The sequence below is a fragment of the Chiloscyllium punctatum genome, chromosome 3 (assembly GCF_047496795.1).
Source record: "Chiloscyllium punctatum isolate Juve2018m chromosome 3, sChiPun1.3, whole genome shotgun sequence".
Lineage (NCBI taxonomy): Eukaryota > Metazoa > Chordata > Chondrichthyes > Orectolobiformes > Hemiscylliidae > Chiloscyllium > Chiloscyllium punctatum.
In genome coordinates, this window is record NC_092741.1 from 84427499 (window position 1) to 84452353 (window position 24855).

At 39.2% G+C, this 24855-nt stretch overlaps 1 protein-coding gene across 2 annotated transcripts; it reads left to right on the forward strand.

Annotated features, from left to right (window-relative positions):
- Positions 1–608: 608 nt before the first annotated feature.
- Positions 609–24373, forward strand: LOC140461443 (gap junction Cx32.2 protein-like). Of its 2 annotated transcripts, XM_072555922.1 has the most exons (3): positions 632–695; positions 8860–8904; positions 21599–24373. In XM_072555922.1, exon 3 carries the CDS (start codon positions 21617–21619, stop codon positions 22517–22519), a length of 903 nt encoding a protein of 300 aa, XP_072412023.1. In that variant the 5' UTR covers positions 632–695; positions 8860–8904; positions 21599–21616; the 3' UTR covers positions 22520–24373. The 2 variants fall into 2 exon arrangements, with proteins under 2 accessions (XP_072412022.1, XP_072412023.1); XM_072555921.1 differs by lacking the exon at positions 8860–8904 and having other exon boundaries at positions 609–695; positions 21601–24373.
- Positions 24374–24855: the final 482 nt, after the last annotated feature.

Genomic DNA, 24855 nt, shown 5'->3' on the forward strand with positions numbered 1-24855 from the left:
CCAGCATCTGCAGTTTTCTTGTCTCTAAAAAAATGAGAAATTCAGCTCTCTACATGTTTCCATATTCAAATTTCTCCCTCCATTTTAGTTAATCATTCTTTTCTGGTTTGTATGATCTATCCAATCCTCTGACCACTCACAATACATCTTTCTCGTAAAGTCTTTCTTTCTCAATGGAATACATTCCTTTCTTTTCTATTTTAAATTACTCTCACCATTTTGCCAGAAATGTCTCAAGGTCATCTAGCATTTAAAATTCAAATGTCAAACTGGTGAGGTTTGGAGTTCTTCTCCAAAATGGAAGAGCATTGCAACACTACAGCTGGAAAAAATACATGTGATCCTGGTTAAAGTGATTTCATTCTCACCATTGATATTCTCTATCTAATTTACAAACCTAACATTGCACAGATGTTTAACTTCATAGTTCTTAAATTGAATAATTGCTATATACTTATTAGAACAGATGTCTAGTTAATATATTCTATCATTGTGGTTTTTCAAGACCGTAACCTTGGTTTCTTTACAGCAGAGATAAATAAACTTTGTGATTACAAAATTTTGGAACAGCAAACATTGAATTGCTTATGCAATACCCTGTTTTCTAGTTTTATATTTAAACAGCAGCACGTCCAAAAAGTCATATCTAGTTTGAGACAAATTGTCCCTGCTTTACTCTGAGATATTAAAAACAGGTAAGTGGTTCTGCTTTTGTTCGATGTTATTAAAAAAACTAATTCTCCCATTGACCTGATTTGTACTTAGTTTGCAAAAAAAACTTATTTAAAGTTTTCACATTCTACCGAAGAATTTTTTTTCAAAATGATACAGCAATATAGACATATTCAATTAAAATGCTGTGTATAATGTTACTAAATTCCTAACGGTAATCCTAATCCCTAACTCTAAATTCTTAATTTTTTTCTGTTTTTTGACATTCTCCTGAAAATATTTATTCTTCGTTGGAGTATGTGTGGTCATGATTGGTTGGGATACTACATCTGATTCTAATGTCGTACATCCTTGAAGTGAAGGTCACTGGATAGTTAGCTGTTGTCTGCTCCCCTAACCCTGGCTTACTGGGACTAATTACAGCTTCTGATGCTCAAATCACTAAGCTAAATGAGATCACCTAATTTAGCAGAGACTGAGTCAAAGCAATTACGTGTAACCACTTTCAAATTAATATAATTTAAATTGTATTTAATACCATTATATTATAAGTCTCTGGTTGGAACTAGTGTTATTGAGTCTGTCCTTTAAGACTGAGTTATTCAGATAGATCAGTGTTATTCTCTGATCTGAAAGAAAAGTGCTGTGCATTCACACTTACAAACTCGATTCACCAGAATCCAATGTGTTGAATTTTAGAGTTGACTATTTCTGCAGAACAGAACCTGTTATCAAATGACTGACAGGGTAGTGGATTTATTATCAGAGGGTTGACAGAAAAGTCACTCTGTGCTAACATTCGAAAAATCGAAACAGCTTTAAAAGGTTCTTAGGTGTTGACATTTAAGCTTTGCTCTGCACCAACTGCAGTTATACTAGAGCATTGGTGAATCTGAGCAATGTCAACTTAATGATAAATCACGCTGCACATTTTGCTAAATCAATGTTAGAATGACCTGGTTTAGTTAAAACTGTGTGCCCTGACCTATCAGCTCTATGGTTGCTTGGAAGAAAGAGCTAACACCACATTATACCTTTCATTATGCATTGCTAAACAGACTTCATTTATGTTTTATTTTTTTCAAAAAGCAAGTGAAAATTGCAAAGCTGAGATTGTTAGATTATTTTTAGGTGAAGGTATTAAAGAATATGAATCCAAGACAGGTCCTGAATGGTCTACGTTTGGTCCTATGCTCTTAGATGTCTTTGCACGCCATGCACTGAGCAGAGCATGGCAAACAAGACCCCAGCCACTGTTGTTCCAGTTGTCGGAATTTATGTTAAGTCAGAGTCATCATATAAAGTTGCTCAAGAAAGTAGTAAGCCTGAGTAACAGGAGCAAACACGGGGAGGTGATGGCCTTCTGGTCTTATCACTGGATTATTAATACAATGTGAGTATATCTTTCCTTAGTTAAAGGGAACAAAAGTGTTCACAATATTCTCAAACAAACAGAGAAAATGCGAGGGAAATAGCCCAGCTTTCTTAATGTGGTCTAACTAGTGCCTTATATAGTTTTAACAAGACTTCCTTATATTTATACTTAATTCTGTCCTATTGCAAGTTCCTATGCAGTCCTGAGTCATATCCCAAACCTTGTCACAGGGCTGGCAACATTGATTTCTGGATTGTCGCTCTTGTTGCACAGAACATTGTCTGTCCCCTTCATTATTCTAACTTCTACTACAACGACATTCAATTTTATTTCCCTAACTTGAATGGCTTCCTGTACCAAATTTGTTGAAATGAAGAGCACAGGACTGCGCTGACCATGATGCCATTCTAAACTACTCCTATCTGCCTGCATGTGGCCTGTATTCCTCTATTCCCTGTCTACTCATGTTTCTGTCTAAATGCTTCTTGAATGTTGCTATTGCATCTGCTTCTATTATCTACCCCAACACCTCCTATTGTCTGTGTAAAAGATTTGCCTCACACATCTCTTTCAAACTTTCCCCCTCTGACCTTAAACTTATGCATCCCCTGAGTATTTTATATTTCCACCCTGGTAAAAAGACTCCCACTATCCACCCTAATAATGCCCCTCAAAATTTTCCAACATTCCTCACGATCCACAATTCCACCAATTTCTGTGTCATCTGCAAACATACTAATCAGACCACCTCCATAAATATTGTAAGTAACAGAGGTCTCAGCACTTATCCTTGTGGAACACCACTGGTCACAGACCTCCAGTCAGAAAATCTTACCCTCCACAACCACCCTCTGTGTTCTATGACCAAGCCAATTTTATAACCACTTACTGACTCACCATGGATCCCATGTGACTCAATCTTCTGAACCTGCCTATAAATAAGGACCTTGTTACTAACTACTGTCCTACCCTGATCAATCACATTTGTCACTTCCTCAAAAAACTCAATCAAATTTGAGACAGGGCCTCCCAGCATAAAGCCATGCTAACTATTTCTAATAAGTCCATTCTTTACATGAGTAGATCCTAAACTTAAGAATTTTCTCAAACAATTATCCTCCCATTGATGTAAGACTCACTGGCCCATAATTTCCTGGATTATCCTTGTTGCCCTTTTTTCAACAAAGGAGCAACATTGGCTGTTCTCTAGCCTTCTGCAACCTCTCCTGTGGCTAAAGAGGATACAGATTCCTCCCTTGCCTCCTTCAATATCCTAGGATAGATTCCATCAAGTCTCTGGGGCCTTATGTACCTCAATGTTTTCAAGACACCTAACACCTCCTCCTTCTTAATATCGGTATAGTCTAGACTATCAACATACACCTCCCTAATCTTACCAGCATCCAAGCCCTTCTTCTTGATGAATATCAATGTGAAGTAACTACTAAGAATCTCACCTACAGCCTCTGTTCCCACACATAAATTCCCTCCTTTGTCCTTGAGTTGGCCTACCCTTTCCCTAGATACCTTCTTGCTCCTGATGTAGCTATAAAATGTCTTGAAATTGTCCCTAATCCAGCTTGCCAAGAACATTTCTTGGCATCCTTTAGCTCTTCTAATTCCTTGTTTAATGTATTTCTTTATATTCTTCAAGGGCTTTGTCTGATTTTATTTTTATTTTATTTTATTTTCAAATTAGTTCACCTTCCCGGCAGTCCCTGTCCTCATCTAAACAGACAGAAAGACTTCTGCACTCTTGCCTTTTAGGTCTCCTGACCTGACTCACTCTCAGAGTTATACTCTCCTTTCCCTGACCACAGACCAAATTAGAGTAGCCAATAGTATGACGTATAACTTGCTCCTTGTGCAGAATATCCAGGTAACATATCCCCTCCCTCGTGTGGCACAATTCTGTAGTTTAGTTTCCATCTCAAAACATCTGAGCCAATGCTACTTGTGCTGTAAGTGCTTTTTACAGATGTATATGGCTTGTATCACATTGGTAACCAGGAGGGGCCACAAGCTGCAGCAATGCTACATCATCAGTCTTGCTTTTCTTAATGCATTTTTAAAAGTAAGCATTTAATTAATATGTTTAATTATTTGCTTTCTTTCCCTTTGCATATATTTAATTAAAAACTCTTGTAGTATTTTTAAACGTTAGGAATAGAATCAATTTTAACTACTTAAAGCATTGTCACCAAATAGCTAGCCTCTTCCCCTGTAGAACTAATTTCAAACATCCAGCTCTTTGCCTTCAAGTTCTTGTCTCACTCCCCTAACTGATGCTGACTTTTCCTGGTTTCACTTGGTCTTTTAAGTTATGCTGACTGCTTTTTGGTTTTCTTGAACTTTAATTATTTTCCTCTTACTGACATCTCTTCTAATCTCAACTCACATGGCATAGGATTCACTTCTTGCACCCAGCTCTGCATAACAGCAAACATGTAGCAAAGCACATTGCTTGGACATTTTACAAGTTCTTGATGTCCTGATCAATACTGCAATTTTTTTCTCTACAGTGATTATGGTTTTAAACTCTCATTCTATAATTCTAACTACAGGAATAAAATACAACTATATTCCTTGATTTGCAATTATCGTGAGCATTTTACATCCTATGAATTCCAGAAGCACACACTGTTGTGGGGACATGGAAGTATTACCAAGTGTAAACACATATTTGATATTAATGAAGAAACCTCTATCTGAGTCATAGGTTGTAACATGATTCAGATGTGTATGCATATACACATCAGTCAGTTTCAGGAATGATTGACTTGTTTAGTAGATTGGTACCCATTATGTCTGAGAGGTCAAATTTGGCCCACCTGCTCCATATTGTTTATGAATGATTTAGAATAAATAGCACATCTAATTTACCATGAAAGTACAGTGCCAGATTTCACTGCTAATTGCCAGAAGTACTGGACAAACATCATTTAACAGCAAATGAGCCCATTACAACACACTTTGAAAATACTATTTAAAGCAACCATGGTATCACATAGCAACATCAACCAAGGGTTAGAACACAATTCCTCTTTAAGGAAGTAGGAAATAATCATTGAAAGGAAGGTATATTGAGCCTTGAGCACCTCGAACCTAACCTATTTCTCAGGATTGGTGGCCATGATCTTTGACATGTTTCTGATGGGCAGCCCAAAAGAAAAATCTCCATCTTGCCACAAAGGATGCAAATCCTGCAGCAGACAAACCAACGAGTGATCAAAAAAGGGAAAAGATGACCTGAAAATTAGGTCATCTATTTTACTGAAATCTGAAATAAGAACTTCACTAGTTATGTGTTAAGAGATGGACTGGAATGAAAGGAAGCAGTTATACCCATTGTTATATTCTGGGGGCATGTTTCTCGGCCGTTAATGCTGCTTCCTATAGCAAGGTATTCCAAACCCTTAAATTGTAGAAGTTGACCTCTAAAGATAAAGAAAGGCTTAATAATAGTATATATTTATATGTAATTAAATAGACACTTAAAAGTGCAGATCTGAATGTTTCTAAAAAAAGCAAGTTGCCAAAGCTTTCATCTCACTATTGCCACAACAAATCTAAGAATGCCAGATTTCAAACAATTTATCAAACAGGCTGGCTGCTTACTGCTCAATTTGTACCAGCATTTGAAATTGGCATTGTAATCATTGCAATTTTATTTTAAACTTTTGTTTGAATAATACCCAGCCTTTCTATACTCACTTATTGCAGTCTTACATTGTATATTTGCAGCACAGAAAGAAGTCTATCCAGCACACAAACATTCCCACTCCTTACTTCATCCAATTCCATCAACATTTCCTCCTACTCCTTTTTCTCTCATGTTTGCTCAGTTATTCCATATAGTAGTCAATTGTAAATTCTCACCACTCTGAGTGAAAGAGCTTAGATTGAATTGAATTGTAGCTATTTTAAAATTAATGTCTCCTAGTTTTGAACTAACCCACAACTGGAAATATTTTCTCATTAAATAAGAAACATTAGGTTCCAAAAGTACTTCAAGGACATCTAACTCCACCTTGCCACCATGTCCGTTAACCCCTTCACTGCCATTCCTTGCCTGACATCCAGTGATGAATGAGCAGACATTGCTTGCAGTTAAATATTTGGAACACAAAAGCAGATGTCCTTAATTAATAAGCTGCAAACACTAATCATCAATGCAAACCCTTCCATTGGCAACAGTCTGAAGCTAGACCATTTGCAATGTTGGCATAATGTCTGAGTCAAGCTTCTGACTTCTTATCACTTCATAACCAAGACTGTTTACTTCCATGTGCACAATATCACCCAACTTCATGATTGCCTGAGCTGAGCTATTGCTTGAAATTTTAAACTATGCCTTTTTTGCTGCTAAAATTAATTATTCCAGCATGCTTCTGGCTGTCCTCCCATCTTTCACAAACAATCTTTCTGCTCTCTGCACCAACTCTCTGCTGCAAATATCTGAATTTCCTACAATGTGGAAACAGGCCCTTTGGCCCAACAAGTCCACGCCGACCCTCCGAAGAGTAAACCACCCAGACGCATTTCCCTCTGACTAATGCACCTAACACTACGGGCAATTTAGCATGGCCAATTCACCTGACCTGCACATTTTTGGACTGTGGGAGGAAACCGGAGCACCTGGAGGAAACCCACGCAGACACGGGGAGAATGTGCAAATTCCACACAGACAGTCACCCGAGGCTGGAATCAAACCTGGGACCCTGGTGTTGTGGGGCAGCAGTGCTAACCATTGAGCCACTGCACTGCCCCTTTTCTTTACTTCTCCAGGCCTGTTGCTTCTGCTCAATTGTAATCACTATTATTATACCTTCCTTCAGCTTTGGAGTTCCATCCTTAAATATCTTTCTCTCCAATTTTATGAAATTCCATAACACTTTTCTATTTGACTGCAATTTGAACATTTATCTCCTTAGGTGGCTTGGTATCAAAATTTATTAGTGCTGCAGAGAAGCCCCTAATGATACTTTACTAACTAAAATAAGTGTTGCTCTTTACTCCTACTCTACCCAACCCTTCCTTATTTAAAAAAAATCTCTATTATGTCAATTGTCAGCCTCCTCTTTTCTGGGAAATATACTGTCAGTTTGTTCAGTGTTTTTCAACAGTTGTGATCTCTCAGTTTTAGATTAGATCCCCTACAGTATGGAAACAGCCCTTTGGCCCAACAAGTCAACACCGACCCTCCGAAGAGTAACCCACCCAGACCCATTCCCCTAGCCTACATTTACCATGACTAATGCACCTATCACTATGGGCAATTTAGCATGGCCAATTCATCTGACCCGCACATCTTTGGATTGTGGGAGGAAACCGGAACACCTGGAGGAAACCCACGCAGACACAGGGAGAATGTGCAAACTCCACACAGGCAGTCGCCCAAGGAGGGAATCAAACCCGGGTCCCTGGCTCTGTGGGGCAGCAGTGCTAACCACTGAGCCACCGTACCACCGTACCACCCTTGTGAATCCATACTCCTGCTTGTTGAGAAACATGTTTACTTGTTAAAAATGGGCACCAAAATGATGGTCATTCTACCTGGTGTGGGAGCATTCAACTTCATTTACTATATTTTTGAGATATATTACTATTCCTCTTGAATTGTGCACTTTCCAAGACAGGTCTTTAACTTCCATGGGTCTAAACCTACTGGAATGAATGTGTTGCCCATCCAAAAGAATGATGGAAATCCCAAACTTTATCTGGGCTTGGTTCATTTAAATATAGCCACCAATGCCAAAGAAGCACTCTCTTGCCTGCTGGTTGCAGAAGAGTTAAAAAAAATCAGCTAGCTGTTGTACTTTTTCAACCTCTGAGCCTTCATTTTTCAGACAAGAAATAGTCATCAGCCCACGGAAAATTGCTCCCTATGACTCTTTACAGATGATGCTGCAACTCAATGTGCTCATAGTGAATAAAGGACATTTGCTACTTTAATTTTGCCCTTGCATAAATCACATTTTTCTTGATGATTAAATGTCTGTTAAACTTTCCCATCATCATGTCACGGCTTTCACTGCCACCGTCTGTCTGATTGAATCCTGTGAGAATATGGTCTGCTTTATTATCTGTGCAGTAAACATTGTGTTCCTTTCCTCAGCTTCCACTCTATCTGCTACACTTGACACATATCCAAAGCTTTCTCCTGTTTGGCTATTCCTCAAGCTTGAACACATTCAATTTCAGTGGAGGAGTGACAGGGATATCAGCCTCTGTCATATCCAGTTTTGTTAGACATTTAACAAACATTTTAAAACATTTTGACAGTATCTCAGCTGCATCTCTATCATTTTTTATTTCCCTGTTTGAAGCTCACATTGACTCTATTATTCTTGTGTTTACTGAGAACAGTTCCAAGTTTAAATGTACTTTTTTTTAATATACAGTCCAACATCTGATGAGGTAATAGATTTTCACCTTCACCACTAAGTGGTAGCTTCACGGGTGGTGGGGGGGGGTACAGATTTATTTAATGTTTTTTATGGAAATGCTGAACTAAATTTGACACCAATATATTCCGTAGCAATGCGCTGCACGAATATAAATAGATCAATTGCATTATTGAACTGGCAGTCCCCAAACTGAAGGGCAGTGTATCCTTAGCTCTGCTGCCAGGATTAACATAGAGTGGAATAGGAGGAAATGTTTGCCCATTTTATTGATAAAGAATCTCCTGAATCTCCATTGATATTCTTTATTGATAAAGAATCTCCATTTTATTTCCATTACTCTGAAGCAGAGCAAATCTTTCGACTCTGTTTTGCAGCATCATAAATATGTTAACTTTCTTGCAGGAGGAAATACAAATCAAATATTACTGCCACATTGGAGGATCTTATAGATTGGTATCAACTTCCTACATTCTTACTGCCATAAAAGATTCCTTTTTATCTTAAGTAACAAACAGATGTTGCCAATAGTAGGCACTGGTGTTCTGAATTTTTGATATGATTTGTGGAATGTGGACATTGGTGATGTGGCCAGAAATTATTGCCTGACCCTAACTGCTATTGAGTAATTGACACTGTGTCAACGTCTTGAGTTGCTATAATCCAATGGTGCAATACATAGGGCCATTGAGGAGGGAGCGCCAGATTTTCGAACTAGTGACAGTGAATAAACACTGTGTGTAGGCTAAAGTAGGTGATGGCCACTAGTATTATTGCTAGACTATTAATCCAGAGACCCAGATGATGTTCTGTGTACCTGAGTTTAAATCCTGCCAAGGCAGAAGGTGGAATTTGAATTCAAAATAATCTGAAAGTAAGAGTTTAATGATGATCATGAATCTATTATTGATTGTTTGCAAGAACCCATTTGATTCAGTAATGTCCTTCAGTGAAGGAAACTTCCATCCTGATCTGCTCTGGAATACTTGTGGCTCCAGACCTATAGCAATGTGGTTGACCTTTAGAGGCCCTCCAGACAATTAGAGATGGGTAATAAATGCTGGTCCAGCCAATGATGCCCACATAGTCTGTATTGTGTTTGACTTGGAGTGGAACATACAGTTTTTGACTGTCCACATATCTGCTGCTCTTGTTCTTTTAGTAGTAGGGATCATAACTTTAGAAGTGCTGTTAAAAAGCCTTAATGAATCGCTGCAGTGTGTTTTCTACAAAGCATATACTTTTGACATGGAACACCTATTGTGGAAGGAGTGAATGATTAAGGTGATGTATGAGATGTCAATCAAGCTGCTTTTGGCTGCTTGGTGTTCATCTAATTGAGAGTTGCTGGAGCAGCATTCATCAAGGCAAGTAGAGTATATTCCATCAGAATTTCAGGCTTGAGCTTGTAGGTGGCGAACAGACTCTGGGGAGTCAACATATGGACTAACTATCACAGAATTCTCAGCATCGGACATGTTCTTGTAGCCATAGTTTTTATATGGCTGTTCCAGTTAAGTTTCCGGACAATGATAATCAACAAGAATTGATAGTAGGACTCAGCAACAATATTACTGTCGATTCTGTCTTGTGATCTCCCTGGAAGCCACTTTATTGTTCAAATTCTGAATGCCGTTCATCTCTTGTTAGTTGTGAGCATGGACAGCTTCAGTGTCTAATGGACAGCTTCAGTATCTATGAAGTTGCAAACAATTGTGAACACTGAACATTGTGAAATCATTGATAACCATCCACTTCTCACCTTATATTGGAGGGAAGATCATTGATGAAACAGTTAAAGATGGTTGGACGTAGGATAATACCCTGGCAAACTCCTGCAGTGATATCCTGGGAATGGGCTGAATAACCTTGAACATCCAGCAAACCTTCTTTGTGCTGGGTACGATTAATAAGCTCTGGAGCTAAGTGGGCCTAGTGTACCCCAAACTAAGCATTGGTGAGCAGGTTATTTATGGGTTAGTGCTGTTTGATAGGACTGTTATGACATGTCTGTCAATGCACAGTGGAGTGAATATGCTTAGTCTTATCAGGTTCCCACAAACAAAAAAACTATTGGGTATTTCATACATTCAAGAATAGAAAGGGTAAATTTTAATGTCAGAAACACAGTTCCCAGCAGCAGAATGGGGAAACACCCATGTTGTTTGGCTGGGAAGGAATCGGCTATATGCAATCAGCCAAATAGCTAAGCAGAGGACTGGGGCACCATGAATCAAGCATTAAATATGGTCATGAAGCTGTCATTCAGACAATGGGGGCACAAATTTGTCTCCATTTTTAAGTGGAATCAGATCTGACTACAGTGCTTCAGAGCTTCCTGCATTACACTGTCAGCCACCTTGAAGGTCACCTGATAAAGCAGAGCAAAAGCCTTCATCTCCCAAAACAGCACCTTGGGTTTCTGCAGCACTGAATCCATAGAGTGGGGCATGAGACAGTTAGCAGGGGAAGGTTGAATGGTTAATAAATACAACTTCACAATTTAGCCTGCAGGATTGCCTCCAGGTTGTACAGGAACAGTGGGATGTATTGTTCCCAGGGAAGATAAGAAGGGAGCCATCCACCTGATCAAAGAAGACTGAACGAAGAAAGCAGCAGAGGTCAGTGGGTATGGGATTCAGCAACACTTCCAGATCCAGCACTGACCTCCTCCATACTGGGCAGAGTCTGAGTGAATGCTGAGAGAGCATTGGCTCTCCTGTGGGCCAGTATGCCATGGGCAAGTTGCTTGATAGAATTGAATGCACCCCCCACCCCTCACCTCCGCCCACAGCAGCATAATAGCTGCAAGCAAGTGACCAGCTTTGGCCTCAGTGTCATCATCCTCCAAATACCATGAGAGTGGAAATAGGTACAAGAATTGGGAAGACCCATTATGGATCAGAGCAACGCCTGATAAATATGCCAATCAGACATGGACACTCACTATCCTCTTCTGCCTGAATTGTTTATGTTCTCCATGCCCAAGTATATGCATATTCAAGGGGCAGTTTGCTGCATTGACACGAGTCCTGCATCATACCTCAGGGCAATAGATCATCAAAACCCCAGAGAGCACAGTGACACATCTTAACCTGACACTCTCCACCAGCAGACAGATGCTCATCTCAGTGGGGAAACATTTATGGTTACATGAATGTTCATGCTGGTCTCCAGGTTGATAATGAACCATTAGTGTAAGCCACATGGCATCAGCAAGAGTGGCAGTATGTAATAGGGGATCATCTTGTGGACATATGTGAAACTATGCACAGCCATTCACAGACAATGGAGAAGCCATCCAGTTCATAAAGTCCTGCCATGTCTCAGATGTGTAAGCTCATAGTTTCCTCTATAGACTCTCATGGAAAGCCAGATCCAGAGGACCTCTCTGGTTGCTGAATATCTGCTTAAGTTTTCATGCAATCACTTTGACCATTATCTTAATGCAATAGTGGCCTGGACTTACCTTCACATCTTCCCTTCATCTCCAATAGACGGACTAGCACTGTAACACTGAAAGGGAGCAAAAACAAACAGCCTACTGGCTTTTGTTTATTCATTTATGGGATGTGAGTGTTCCCACCACTAATTGCCTTGAAGAAAGTAGTGGTGAGCTCCAGACCTGAATCATTACATTCTTTGGGGTGTAGGCACCTCACAATGCTGCTAGTGAAGGATCTCCAGGATACTGACCCAGCAACACTGAAAGAACGAAAACATAATTCCAAGTCAGGAGGGTGTGTAGTTCGGCGGAGCTTTTGCAAGTGGTGGTGTGCCCATGTATAAGCAGTTCTTGTTTGTCTTAGTGTTAGAGGACATGGGTATACGATATGCGGTCAAAGAAATTTGGGTGCGTTACTGCAGTACATCTTGAAGATGGTATACACTGCTACCACTGTGTGACAGTGAATGCAGTGCCAATCAAATATATTGTTTTATCCTAGATAATATCAAATTGATTAAGTTTTGGCAGAGCTGCACCTCCCAGGCAAGTGTGGCGTATTCTACCATATTACTAACTTGAAACCCTGTAGATGGTGGACATGTTTAATGGAGACAGGAGGTGAGTACTTGGCACAGAATTCCCAGCAGATAACCTGCTCTTGTAGCCATAGTATTTAACTAGCCACTTTAACAGTCTCTGGGCAATAGGTACCACCTGGATGTTGATAGTGGGAGATTCAACAATGCTAATGCCATTTAGCATCAAGGAGTGAAGATTAGGTTCTCTCATGTTGAAGATGAGCATTGAATGGCACATGTGTGGCATACATTACCTACCATTTATCAGCCCTGAATGTTGTCCAGGCCTTGTTAGATATGGACTTAGAGAGCTTCAGTATATGAGGAGTCATGAATAGTGCTGAATATTGTGTAATAATCAGTTAACATGCCCATTTCTGATGGAAAGAAGGTCATTGATGAAGCAGCCAAATGTGGCTGGGACTAGCTCACTACCCTGAGGAACTTCTGCAGAAATGCCCTGGGGCTGTGATGACTGACCTCCGACAACCATTCTCCTATGTATTAGGTATGACTCGAACCAGTGAAGCACTTTTTCCTTGATTCCTATTGACTCCAGTTTTGCTCTGGACCCTTCAAGCCATATTCAGTCAAATGCTATCGAGGGCAGTCGCTCTAACCTCACCTCGGTGCTCAGCCTGTTGTCCACGTTTGGATAAAGGCAATAATACCTTAATTCAAACATGGAGCCAAGTGATCCTAGTGGGACCCACATTGAAGGCCAGTGAATAAGTTATCCCACTGTAAGTGCCGCGTAATAGCTCTGTCAATGATCTCCTCCATCACTTTGCTGATGATCAAGAGACAACTGATAGGGTGGGATTTGACACAGTTGGATTTGTTTACAGAACATACTTGGGCCATTTTCCATGTTACTGAGTAGATAATAGAGTTGAAAATGTGTTGCTGGAAAAATGCAGCAGGTCAGGCAGCATCCAAGGAGCAGGAGAATCGACATTTCGGGCATGAACCCTTCTTCCTGACGAAGGGCTCATGCCCGAAATGTCGATTCTCCTGCTCCTTCGATGCTGCCTGACTTGCTGCGCTTTTCCAGCAACACATTTTCAGCTCTGATCTCCAGCATCTGCAGTCCTCACTTTCTCCTAGATAATAGAGTTGTTGCTTTTCAAGAACAGCAAGGTTGTGAGAGTGTAGCTAGTCCTGGTGAACAAATCTTCAGTACTATTATTAAAAACAAAATATTGTAGATGCTGCTAATCTGAAATAAAGATAAAGAGCAACCCATTACTAGAAATGTCAACACCATTTCACTCTCCAATCCAATCCTCTGGCACTTTCACCATACCAAGCAATGTCAGGGATTGCGGCAAATTGTTCCGTACAACTTCCTTCAGCAACCTTGGTGCCAACCATCTGAACTAGGTAATTTATTCTCTCTAAGCACAGCTAGCCTGTCTTCTACATCTTTAGAGCAACTTCCAATTAATTCTTAACCTTACTATCTCCACTTTTTGTTAGTGGAAATTCAGCACAACAACTCTTAGGGCAGCATGGTGGCTCAGTGGTTAGCAATGCGACCTCAGATTTCCAGAGACTTGGGTTTGATTCTGGTCTTAGGTGTTCGTCTGTGTGGAGTTTGTATGTCCTCCCTGTGTCTGTGTGGATTTCCTCCCACAGTCCAAGTCTATGCTGATTAGGAGGATTGGCCACGGTAAATTGCCCTGTAGTATCAAGGGGTGTGTAAAATAGTGGATTAGCCATCTTAATTACAGGGATCATTGGGGAGGTACTGAGCGCCATGCCTTTTGGAGGGTCAGTGCAGATGTAATAAGCCGAATGGCCTCTTGACACACCCTTGGGACTCCAGATCATTTTTAGAGGATGGTTAAGAGTCAACCACATTGCAATGAGTTTGGAGTCACATGTAGGCCACACAGAATAATGACAATTGATTTCCAAAGCTAACAAATACGAAAGAATTAGGTGTGTTTTGTGAAAATCTAATATTTTCATGATTATCTTGTTTCAAATTTATTCAATTACTTGAATTTAAATTGCCCAGTGGGATTGAAATGCATCTTTCCAGAGGATTAGCCCCAATCTCTGGATTTAGTACAGTAACATGTTTACTATGATGCTGTTTGTTGTTATATCTTCTATTGAGAGTTTTCATTAAATGTTTATAATTCATATGTGAATAGCCAAGTCGGAATGACTACACATAAACCCTTACATCAATGATAGATTTATCCAACCACATAAATATAGTTGGATACCTCATTACATCTCCAACAGTGGAAGTGTTCATTTGGTTGAATGCTTTCGAACATTGAGAAGCCACCTCTTTGATATTATAAAAATGTCCTATTATGGAGTTTTTTTTTAAAATTCTGTGTTTTAGGCTAATACAGTTAGGTAGGCAGTTAGTTAACTTCTTCCCATTAGTTTCTTTGGTTCAGTGTGAGTTGTGTTGAACTTGATGGAATAATTTTTGCCACAAGTCCAAATGGGTTTTCTCATTGTTTCTTAATCAGCCCCCTACTGTACACCCTGAACACCCACGATTGTGTTGCCAAATTCTGTGTGAACACTATCTACAAGTTTGCTGATAACACCACCGTGGTAGGCCGATATCAAACAATGAGGAGCCAGAATACAGGAAAGAGATAGAGTACTTTGTGTCATGGTGCAATGATAACAACCTCTCTCTCAACGTTGGCAAAACAAAAGAACTGATCATTGGCTTCAGGAAGAAAGAAGGAGGACATGCCGCTATCTGCATCAATGGAGCTGAGATGGAGAGGGTCAAGAGCATCAAATTCCTTGGAGTGACGATAACCAACAACCTGTCCTGGACCTCTTGTGTAGATTGTTATGAAGATGTGGGTGTACTGTACCTTTAAGAAAGTTATTAGCTAGTAGAGCTACCTGACAGCACCAACAATTATGTAACATTTGTTCAAACAACTCGATTAGTTGGTTGCCTGGAGACCAAAACAAATTCAAACTCAACCAATCAGTTTAAATTATACACCAAAATACCATCCTTCAATCAAGTTTTAATTGATTATATTGACAAATCTTAAAGCCAATGACCCAACCAATGCTTTGGGGTATAAAACCAGGGAAAATTGAACAGTTGGGAGGAGATCTGCCATGCCACGAGCATGTAAAGACTGCCCAAAAATAGCTCTCTTAAAGGTACCTTTATCAATCAGTAAACTGTGAAACAGAATCTCCAAGAAGAAGAAAAGAAGACAGGATTACAGAGAAGAACCGAAGGCTGCCTGGTTTTGGAGATAAGAAGTTTTGGTTTGTAAATCTTAATCAGGATTTTTATTGGACTAATATTGTAGAAGGAAAAGTAAAAGATAGGTTAGAGGAAGGAGTTTTAAATAGTTGCTAGTTAATTATTCTCTGTTAAAATTTAAGAAATAAAGTTGTTAATTTTAACTTTGAATAGTTCTCAGCCTCTCGAATGTTCACAGATTGCTGCATGGGATAAATCCTTTCTGCATTGTTGGTTTCGATCAAGCAGGAGGGTTTACCTTGTATCATAACAAGATGAAATGGCCAACATAAGAACTAGGAGCAGGAGTAGGCCATGTGGCCCTTTGAGCCTGTGCCGCCATTCAATAAGATCATGGCCAAAGGCACAACAATGCCTCTTCTTCCTCAGGTGGCTTAGAAAATTTGGCATGTTCATAAGGACCTCACAAGCAACAGATTATTATGGTGCTGTCACTTTAAAAAGTTTATTTTGTCCTTGGTGTTTTTCAAGAGATGTCCTAAAGGCTGAAGTGCTGAAGTATCTAGTTTACCAATGGCAGGGGAATGGCCAGATCTCCTAGTTCAGGTTTTTTTCTAGCTTGGTTTTTTTTAAAACAGACACAAGATGCTGAAGTCCAGAAAGGTTTCTAAGCTTCAGCAGATGATTCCTGACTGCTTTTCTCTCTGAAATCTCTTTGAAAGTTGTTCCCTCCTACCTACAAGAATCTGTTTCTTGATTTACCTTTTTGCCAAGGCATGTATTTTTTGGGATGTTACTGGATTGGAACAACTTCTTAGTTAAGTTGTTGTATCCAGTCGGTTGCGTTTTTCAATAGTTATTCTAAATTCCGTTTTCTTTTGTTCGTGTTTCAACTGTTGTGTTTAAATAAAAATAAATTCTGTTTTGCTTAAAGCTGAGTGGTTTGACCAGCTGCATCACATCTGGAATATCCATTCACATTTGCCTTTAAGATAAGAGCAAGTTAGGGTCTAGGCTACTTAAACTATTTTGAGGGAGGCCTGGCCTGGTCCATAACAAGATCCACCAAACAAAACATTCTAACTGTATATATAATGGCCTGGTACAGCAACTGCCCTGCCCAGGACTGCAATAAACTGCAGAAAGTTCTGTGAACAGCCCAGACAATCACAAAAGCCAACCTCCCATCCATGGACTCCATTTACACTTCTCATTACCACGGGAAGGCTGCCACCATTACCAAAGTTCCCCCCACCACCTCTCAAACACCCCAGTAATGCTCTCCTATGACCAATTCCATCAGGCAGAAGATACAGAAGCTTGAACACACTCTCCAACAGGTTCAAGACCAGTTTCTTCCATGCCATTCTTAGACTGCTGAATGGACCTCTTTAAGTTCAAAAAACACTGATCTTGGTAATGCTGATCTTGCTTTGTGCACCTCCTGTGCAGTGTAACCTTGTATACCTCACTCTGTCTAAGCACCTTATGATCTGTATGTCTATGTTTGCTAAGATTTGCCTGTATTGCTTGCTTTTCAGTGTTCTCAGGTACATGTGACTACAATAAATCAATCAAATTTACTGCACGAATTGGCATTTCGTCCCACACAGCAAGTATCATGTCCAATTTCTGTCCCAGTTACCATGCGCTGTTCCCTGAGCCACTTGTCATTCACTGGAAATCCCTGAACTGATTGGAATCCCTGGTGCCAGTGCCGCATTTAAAAAGACATTATGAATGCAGACAGGCATTGTCTATCTGGAGCTGCCCAGCATGGTTCCTGACATTTACTCTGGACAAGGCAGACAGGAGAAATCAATTGCTCACTTGGTGCGCTGTGTCCTGGAGGACTTTCTCGATGGTGCACAAATAGTGCTTCCTCCTCCCAGGACCAGCAGTGGAAGCATGTCACCAAATGATGCCTGACTGCTTGAAGGTTGCCACTTAGAGTAAAGCATTTTCAGCCTTTTGGAGGAATGCACAGAAATGTAAGAAGAAGATCAACGTTCTTCTCCACTCCACCAGCATAAGTGCCAACATCTTTTCTCCAATACTTGGTACTCCCTGTATCTCTGCTACTGGATCCACCTCTCACCAAGGCTCCTGTTCCACCACTCTCACTAATTAATGCAACATCTTGCCCTCTCACTCTCACCCTGCACACCCTCTGCATTGCCCACTCACTCATTCAGCACCTGTCTCCACCTATACAAGCAGTAATAGCTGTGCCACTAACTCTCATCTTCCATAATATCCACGTCACTCTTATTCCAGGAGTAAAACAGCTGACAATAGGGCTTCCCATCATTCGGCTTCTCACTCCTTATAAGTGTTTGATCCTGACTCTGACTGTCCCAAACTATTTATTTGCAGTATTACAATGATTGATGCTGGTGCAACCTGAAATAAAGGATTGAGGTCCAGAAGGGTCTTGAAATGGATCTGTCATGCACCATGAGGTTTCATAGAGGCTGCCACATGTTGGATGCCAATTTCTGTGGATAAGGGATCTATGTAGCCATACCCATGGATTGTGCCCAAGACATTGGTGCCCAGTATCAAATACAGAGATATTTTGGAGCAAGTGGTCGGTTAATCCTACTAAGAACCCACTCCGGTTTTCATGTTGAGTTCAACCTGTGGCAAGTTGAATTGTTAATAAAGCTTTTACCAAGCAATAATGAGCATCAATTGGGAACTTGCTGCTGCCTTGTGAGAATCTGCCACACTATTTGGAAAGAGTGTACATGATGCAGTGAGACAATCACAACATTGAGATAGGGCTCATCAACATCTCACCCAATTCCCCCATTCATCTCACCATAACCCAAGGTGCTCAGAGCCTAATCAGATTCTACCCTATGAACTTATAGGTTTCATACCCTTGAATAAGATTCTTCCACTTCTGATATACTGCACTCTAATTTACATTTGCACATTACAGGTTACAAAATCATTCTCTGGTTTACATCTAATAATTGAATTGAATTGAATTTATTGCCACGTATACTGAAGCGCAGTGAAAAGCTTTGTCTTGCGAGGATGAAGCCCTCTTTTATATGATTCTTTTAGTCCATGTCTTCTCTCATTCAGTTTTAACTGATGTCAGAGTCACTTCATAAATCATACCATAATTTGCACGTTTCATTATATCACAAAATGTAATTTAGGTATACACGGCCCATATAAGAAGATTGCTAATCAATTTCATAGAATGGGTAGAACACCTCAACACATGCATGCCATCCTGGAACGCCATAATGATAGCAGATGATTACAGAAATGAAAGGCCTAATGCTCTCTAGTCACCCAATTATATAAATGGCATATAAACAATTACTTAAAGAATCTACTAATATTGGTTTGCAAAAGCTCTTCCTACTTTTTGTCCTGAATTGTGTTCACTCTTTCAATTCCTGAGTATTGCTTTGATTGTACCTGTCTCCACAAGAGAGGGAACAAATAACCTCCAGAAAGTTTTAGGGGGCCTAGGGGCTTGGGAGTGGGCAGAACTGAAGGAAATCTGTATTAATAAGAAATTGGTGCTGGGGAAATTAATGGGGTTAAAGGCTGACAAATTACCAGGGTCGGATAATCTCTCCCCTGAATACGAAAGGAAATGGACTTGGAAATATTGGATGCATTGGTGGTCATCTTCCAAAATTCTATAAACTCTGGAGCAGTTCCTATAGATTGCAGGTTGGCAAATGCAACTCCATTAATTAAAAAAGATTAGAGATCAATTAGCCTGACATCAGTAATGGGCAAAATGCAGAATATTTAGAAAGCTTTATCAGGTTTGGACTAAGCCATCATGGGCTTATGTAAAGCAAATCATGTGTAATAAATCTACTGGTGATGAAACTAGTAGACTAGACAAGGAGGAAATGGTGGATGTGGTGTATTTGGATTTTCAAAAGTCTTTTGATAAAGTTCCTCATTAGTGGTTAGTGGGCAAACCTAAAGCACATGGGCTAACATATTAATATGGATCAAGAAATGGTTGACAGACAGGAATCAAAGAGTGGGAATAAATGGGTCTTCTTTGAAGTGGCAGGTAATGACTAATGGTGCACCACAAGGATTTGAATCCCAGGTATTACAAGATATCTATAATGACCTGGATAAGGGAAGCAAATGTAACATTTCCAAGTTTGCTGATGACACAAAACTGGTTGGGATTATGAATTGTGAGGAAGATGAAGAAAGTTTCAAGTTGATTTAGACAAGTTGAGTAAGAGGGCAGACAGATGATAGAGGCAAGCTGAAAAATGTGTTGCGGGGAAAAGCGCAGCAGGTCAGGCAGCATCCAAGGAGCAGGAGAATCGACGTTTCGGGCATAAGCCCTTCTTCAGGAAGATAGATGCAATATAGCAGAGAGAAATGTACATTTCTACACATTGTGTGAAAATCAGAGACAAACATTATTTAAATGGTGATATATTGAGAAACGTGGATGTACAAGGGATCTGGATATACTTGTACAACCTTAAATGAAAGTAGACAGGCAGATGAACAAGCAATTAGGAAGGCAAATGGTAAATTGGCTTTCATTGCAAGAACATTTAAGTTCAGAAGTTAGGATGGCTTACCACAGTTATACATGGCCTTGGTGAGACCACAACTAAATTATTGTGTGCAGTTTTGATCCTTCTATCTAAGAAAGCTTACATTTACCATAGAAGGAATCCAACAGAGGTTCGTGAAGCTGATACCAGGGATGGTAGGACTGTCTTATGAGGAGAGATTGGTTCATCCACTAGAATGTGGCTGTATTCACTAGAATTTAGAAAGATGAGAGGAGGTTTGATTGAAGCATTTAAATTCTAACAGGGCTGAAAAGATGGGATTCAGGGAAGATGTTTTCCTTGGTTTGGCTTCTAGAACCGGGGTCCCAGACTCAGGATATAGGTTAGACCATTTAGGACTGAGATTTGGAAAACCTTCTTTGCTAAAAGGGTAGTGAACCTATGGAATTCTCTACCAGCAATAACAGTGGAGACCAATTCACTGAAGATATTCAAGATTGATTAATGTTTAGATTTTCGAGGCAGCAAGGAGACTAGAGAGAAAATGGAAATATGGGGAATGAGATAGAGATATGATCATGCTGAATGGCAGAGCATGTTCAAAGGCTCAAGTTCCTAACTTCAATGTTTCTACACCTACCTTTTAAATAGTTTCCAGTTTTAAAAACAGGTGGAACAGCATTGCAATGAGTTGAGATTAGCTCCAGGACACTAATAGGAAATAGGAATAATGCTTCTTCTTCAAGACAAATTCTATAAAGTTTAAGAGAGGTGAGATCAATCATGGCACATAGTCTTTTCATTGTAAACAATGCTGGGGTAGAATTCTCTTCGGGGATTCTCCTGATCTGCTATTGTTTTTCAGATGAGAAATTCATGACCTTAGTTGAACTTCAGCTACCCTATACTCCTCTATACACAGGGAACAATCAGGAGTTTCATTTAGACAACCAAGTAGCTACAGCTTTTGGTTGTTTTGGTAAATTAATAGTAATTATTTTTCCTAGATTTCTTTTCACTATCTCAATTCTCCAAAATTACTTTTGATATTACATTAACAATAATATACCATTTGTAATGGTTTTAATATGTCAATGATATGTTTACATTGGTATGGAAAATACTACCTGAGAGGATGGGGGGGAGGGGTTACTGAAGGTGTGGTTGATGGCAGCCACATTTCTCCTTTTACAACATTTTCACAATCTGCAGAAGTTGGAGCAAACGCATCATCTCTGCAGAAGTTGGAGCAAACGCATGGGAGAATTCTTAGAGAAAATCACCCTAAGGATTCAAAGAGTCAATATATTACCATTCCAGTAATAACTTTAGTGATTTATTTCAAATTCATAATTCAGCATGCATTTAATTTGGCAGATTCCGCTTTTGAAGAATGGGAGACTGGACCTTTCTTGGAAGATTGCTGGATAAAGTTCAGTCACAGTCTACAGTTATTGGGAAAATCTGGCTCACGACGTTGTTTGTGTTCAGGATCTTACTCCTTGGGGCTGGTGCAGAGAAGGTTTGGGGTGATGAACAGTCTGGCTTCGTTTGCAACACACGCCAACCTGGTTGTGAAAATGTCTGCTATGATAAAGCTTTTCCAATCTCTCACATTCGCTTTTGGGTTCTTCAGATTATTTTCGTCTCGACCCCTACCTTGATATATCTTGGTCATGCTTTACATGTGATCCACAATGAAGCAAAACAAGCAACTGATGAAATTACAACTACTTTCAGAAAAATCAAGAAGTCAAAATACACTGTAGCGCATGGAAAAGTGAAAATACAAGGAATCCTATTATTCTCCTACTTACTACAAGTTTTCTGTAAAATTTTATTTGAAGTTGCTTTCATTATGGGTCAATGGTATCTATTTGGATTTTCCTTGAGTCCTATTTATATATGTGACAGATACCCCTGTCCACATAGAGTAGATTGCTTTATTTCACGTCCAACAGAAAAGACCATTTTCATTATTTTTATGTTGGCTGTGAGTTGTGTGTCACTTGTTCTAAATTTAAGTGAAATAATTTACCTTATTTTCAAGGGAATAATGTTTTCTACACGTAAAAAGTATCACCATCATATTCAACCTAGATATGTCTTTGACACCTTTGATAAATCAGGTGTCTCTGAAGCCGTATTTCCATCAGATTCTAAATCCGACCTTTTGAAAGGAGAGAAACAACATAATAGTAATGACCCCAGTTCTCAGAATAAGATTAACGATAGCATTGAAACGTCTGTTAAGAAACCAAAGGATGAGCTAGTGAAAATGTCTAAGGATGAATAAGAGCATGCTATTTCTGAGAAGAGGTAGCCTATTAAGTGCAAAGAATATCAGACAGCAACAAAAATATGGTAACAATGATTGCATTTTTGTATTATGTGTAACAATGTAATAAAAAAAATTGCAGTTAATTATTGTAAAGCAATTTCTGCCTGACTATATGAGGGTAGTTGTTCTGTATAAGTGACTTCAAGAGGCAACTGAATCAAAATTTATAACTGGGCCAATTTTCATCCAACATCCTTGAAAATCGCCGAGCTATAGTAGTCATTTATTGTGGAAAGTTATGACAAAAATAATTCAGCGCACATGTGCAATGTGTATACAAATATAACAGCGTTTTTGAAACTAGTACATTGTTTGGCAATTGACAGGTGATAATACACTGTTACAATCACACAGATATGTGACAAAGACAATTTAAATGGAACATGGAGCCTTATTTTAAACATGTATTTGACTGTATGAGAAATGCTGTGAAATGTAGAAGAAGCATTCTAGTTATATGCATGGTAGATGATTCATTTACAGAATTGGTCATTATTCCATATAGCTAGCTTTAATCATAAGGACCAGAAAATGTCTTCCATTGTCAATTAGTGTTACTGAATTAACTTTAATAAGCCAATTAATTTAATATTTCAAAATTGAAAATTGCAATAAATTTTTTTAAAATTTCAATGTCTTTTGTTTATTTTCTGACAAATATGCAAAAGAAGACAATATTGGCTAACAGTTGATCTTTCTATTTCAGTTCATTATTTTAAGGAAAATCTAAACACACTTGATAGAATGTTAAATTAACGTCAAAAAAGAAACATGCAGTTGAGGGTTGAAGGGACAATAAGCAAAATCAAAGAAAGAAAAAAATGAATCTGGAATAGGGCAGCATAGGTTAAGGATAAGGAACTAATCACAGTGTTATTCAGAACAATGCTGTCCATTTGATTGGCATTTTGTCCACCAACTTCATCATCTATCCACTGGCACACCATCCTTCATTGTTTACAATCTGCATGATGCATTGCAGAAACCTGGCAATGTTTCCATGCCTGTAATTTACAAAGCATAAGAATGTGAAGCAAGGGAGTACCATACAGTTTTTCTCACTTGTTCAGCTTCACATGCATCCCATTATATCACTCTATAACCATCTGGCTAGAGAATTGCAAGTGGAATGTGGCTCTGGTTCTCTCACATCTCCAGGTAGTTCCATCTTCAGGGTTCAATCCTACGATGAAAGTTAGGCCTCCAGTGCCTTCTTCTCCATCTTTCCTCTCCTGTAACCTGTCCTGTTGAGGATGACTCAGAATTTGACAATCACGTTCTCATTGCGAGCTGCAGCTTTCCCTCTGGAAACCATGAAAAAAATATATTTAAAAGGAAACATCTAGACTAATAAACCAAAAGAAAGATCATCACATGATATAAAAAAACAAAAATTGTTTTAAAAATTAGGAAAACCTGTCAAAAATAGTGAAATGTGGACACTTGTTAGGAAAATTGATAAGTAGCAGTATAGATTGACTGATGAGCACTGAAAATTGTAAGGCAAAAGAATTCATTAAAAACAAAGTTTTGAAGAGGTAAGGCATTTCTGTTGTTCACAAAGTTATTACTTTAAGAATTGGTATCAGCACAACACCATTTTTTCCCAGTGTAAGACAAAGTGTAAAGCTTAGAGAAGAAGCAACAATGATTTGAAATGTCTGTAGTGTTGAAAGTAGTGTTAACTGTAAGAACTGTACATTATACTCCAGATGCGATATGACTAGTGCTTTAAATGGGTTCAGCATAACAAATTTGCTCTTGTATTTGATGAATTAATAAAGCCTGGGCCATTGTGTGCTCTATTAACCAATCTCTCAACGTGTTCTGTCACCTTTAATGACTTATGCACATAGACACTAGGTCTCTTTTACTCTCACACATCTTTTAGAGCAGTACCCTTTATTTGTGCTGTCTCTCCATGTTCTTTCTGCTAATATTAATCACCTCTCATTTCCTTTCATTGAGCTTCATCTGCCACCTGTCTGCCCACTCCACCAACTTGTCACTGTTCTCCTCATAAGAGAAACCTTGAAATAATCCAATACACATCAAGACATAGATCGTTAACATTGATTAGCAAAAAACAATAGAGTCTAAGACTGATCCCTGGGAGACTGCATTTCAAATCTTCTTCCAACCAGAAAAACATCAATTAATAATTACTTTGTTTTTTAACACTCAGTCAATTTTGTAACATCACTATGGTCCCTTTGATTCAATGAGTGATATTATTTCTCACATGTCTCTGGTATTAAATGGCTTTTGGAAGTCCATGTATACCCCATCAA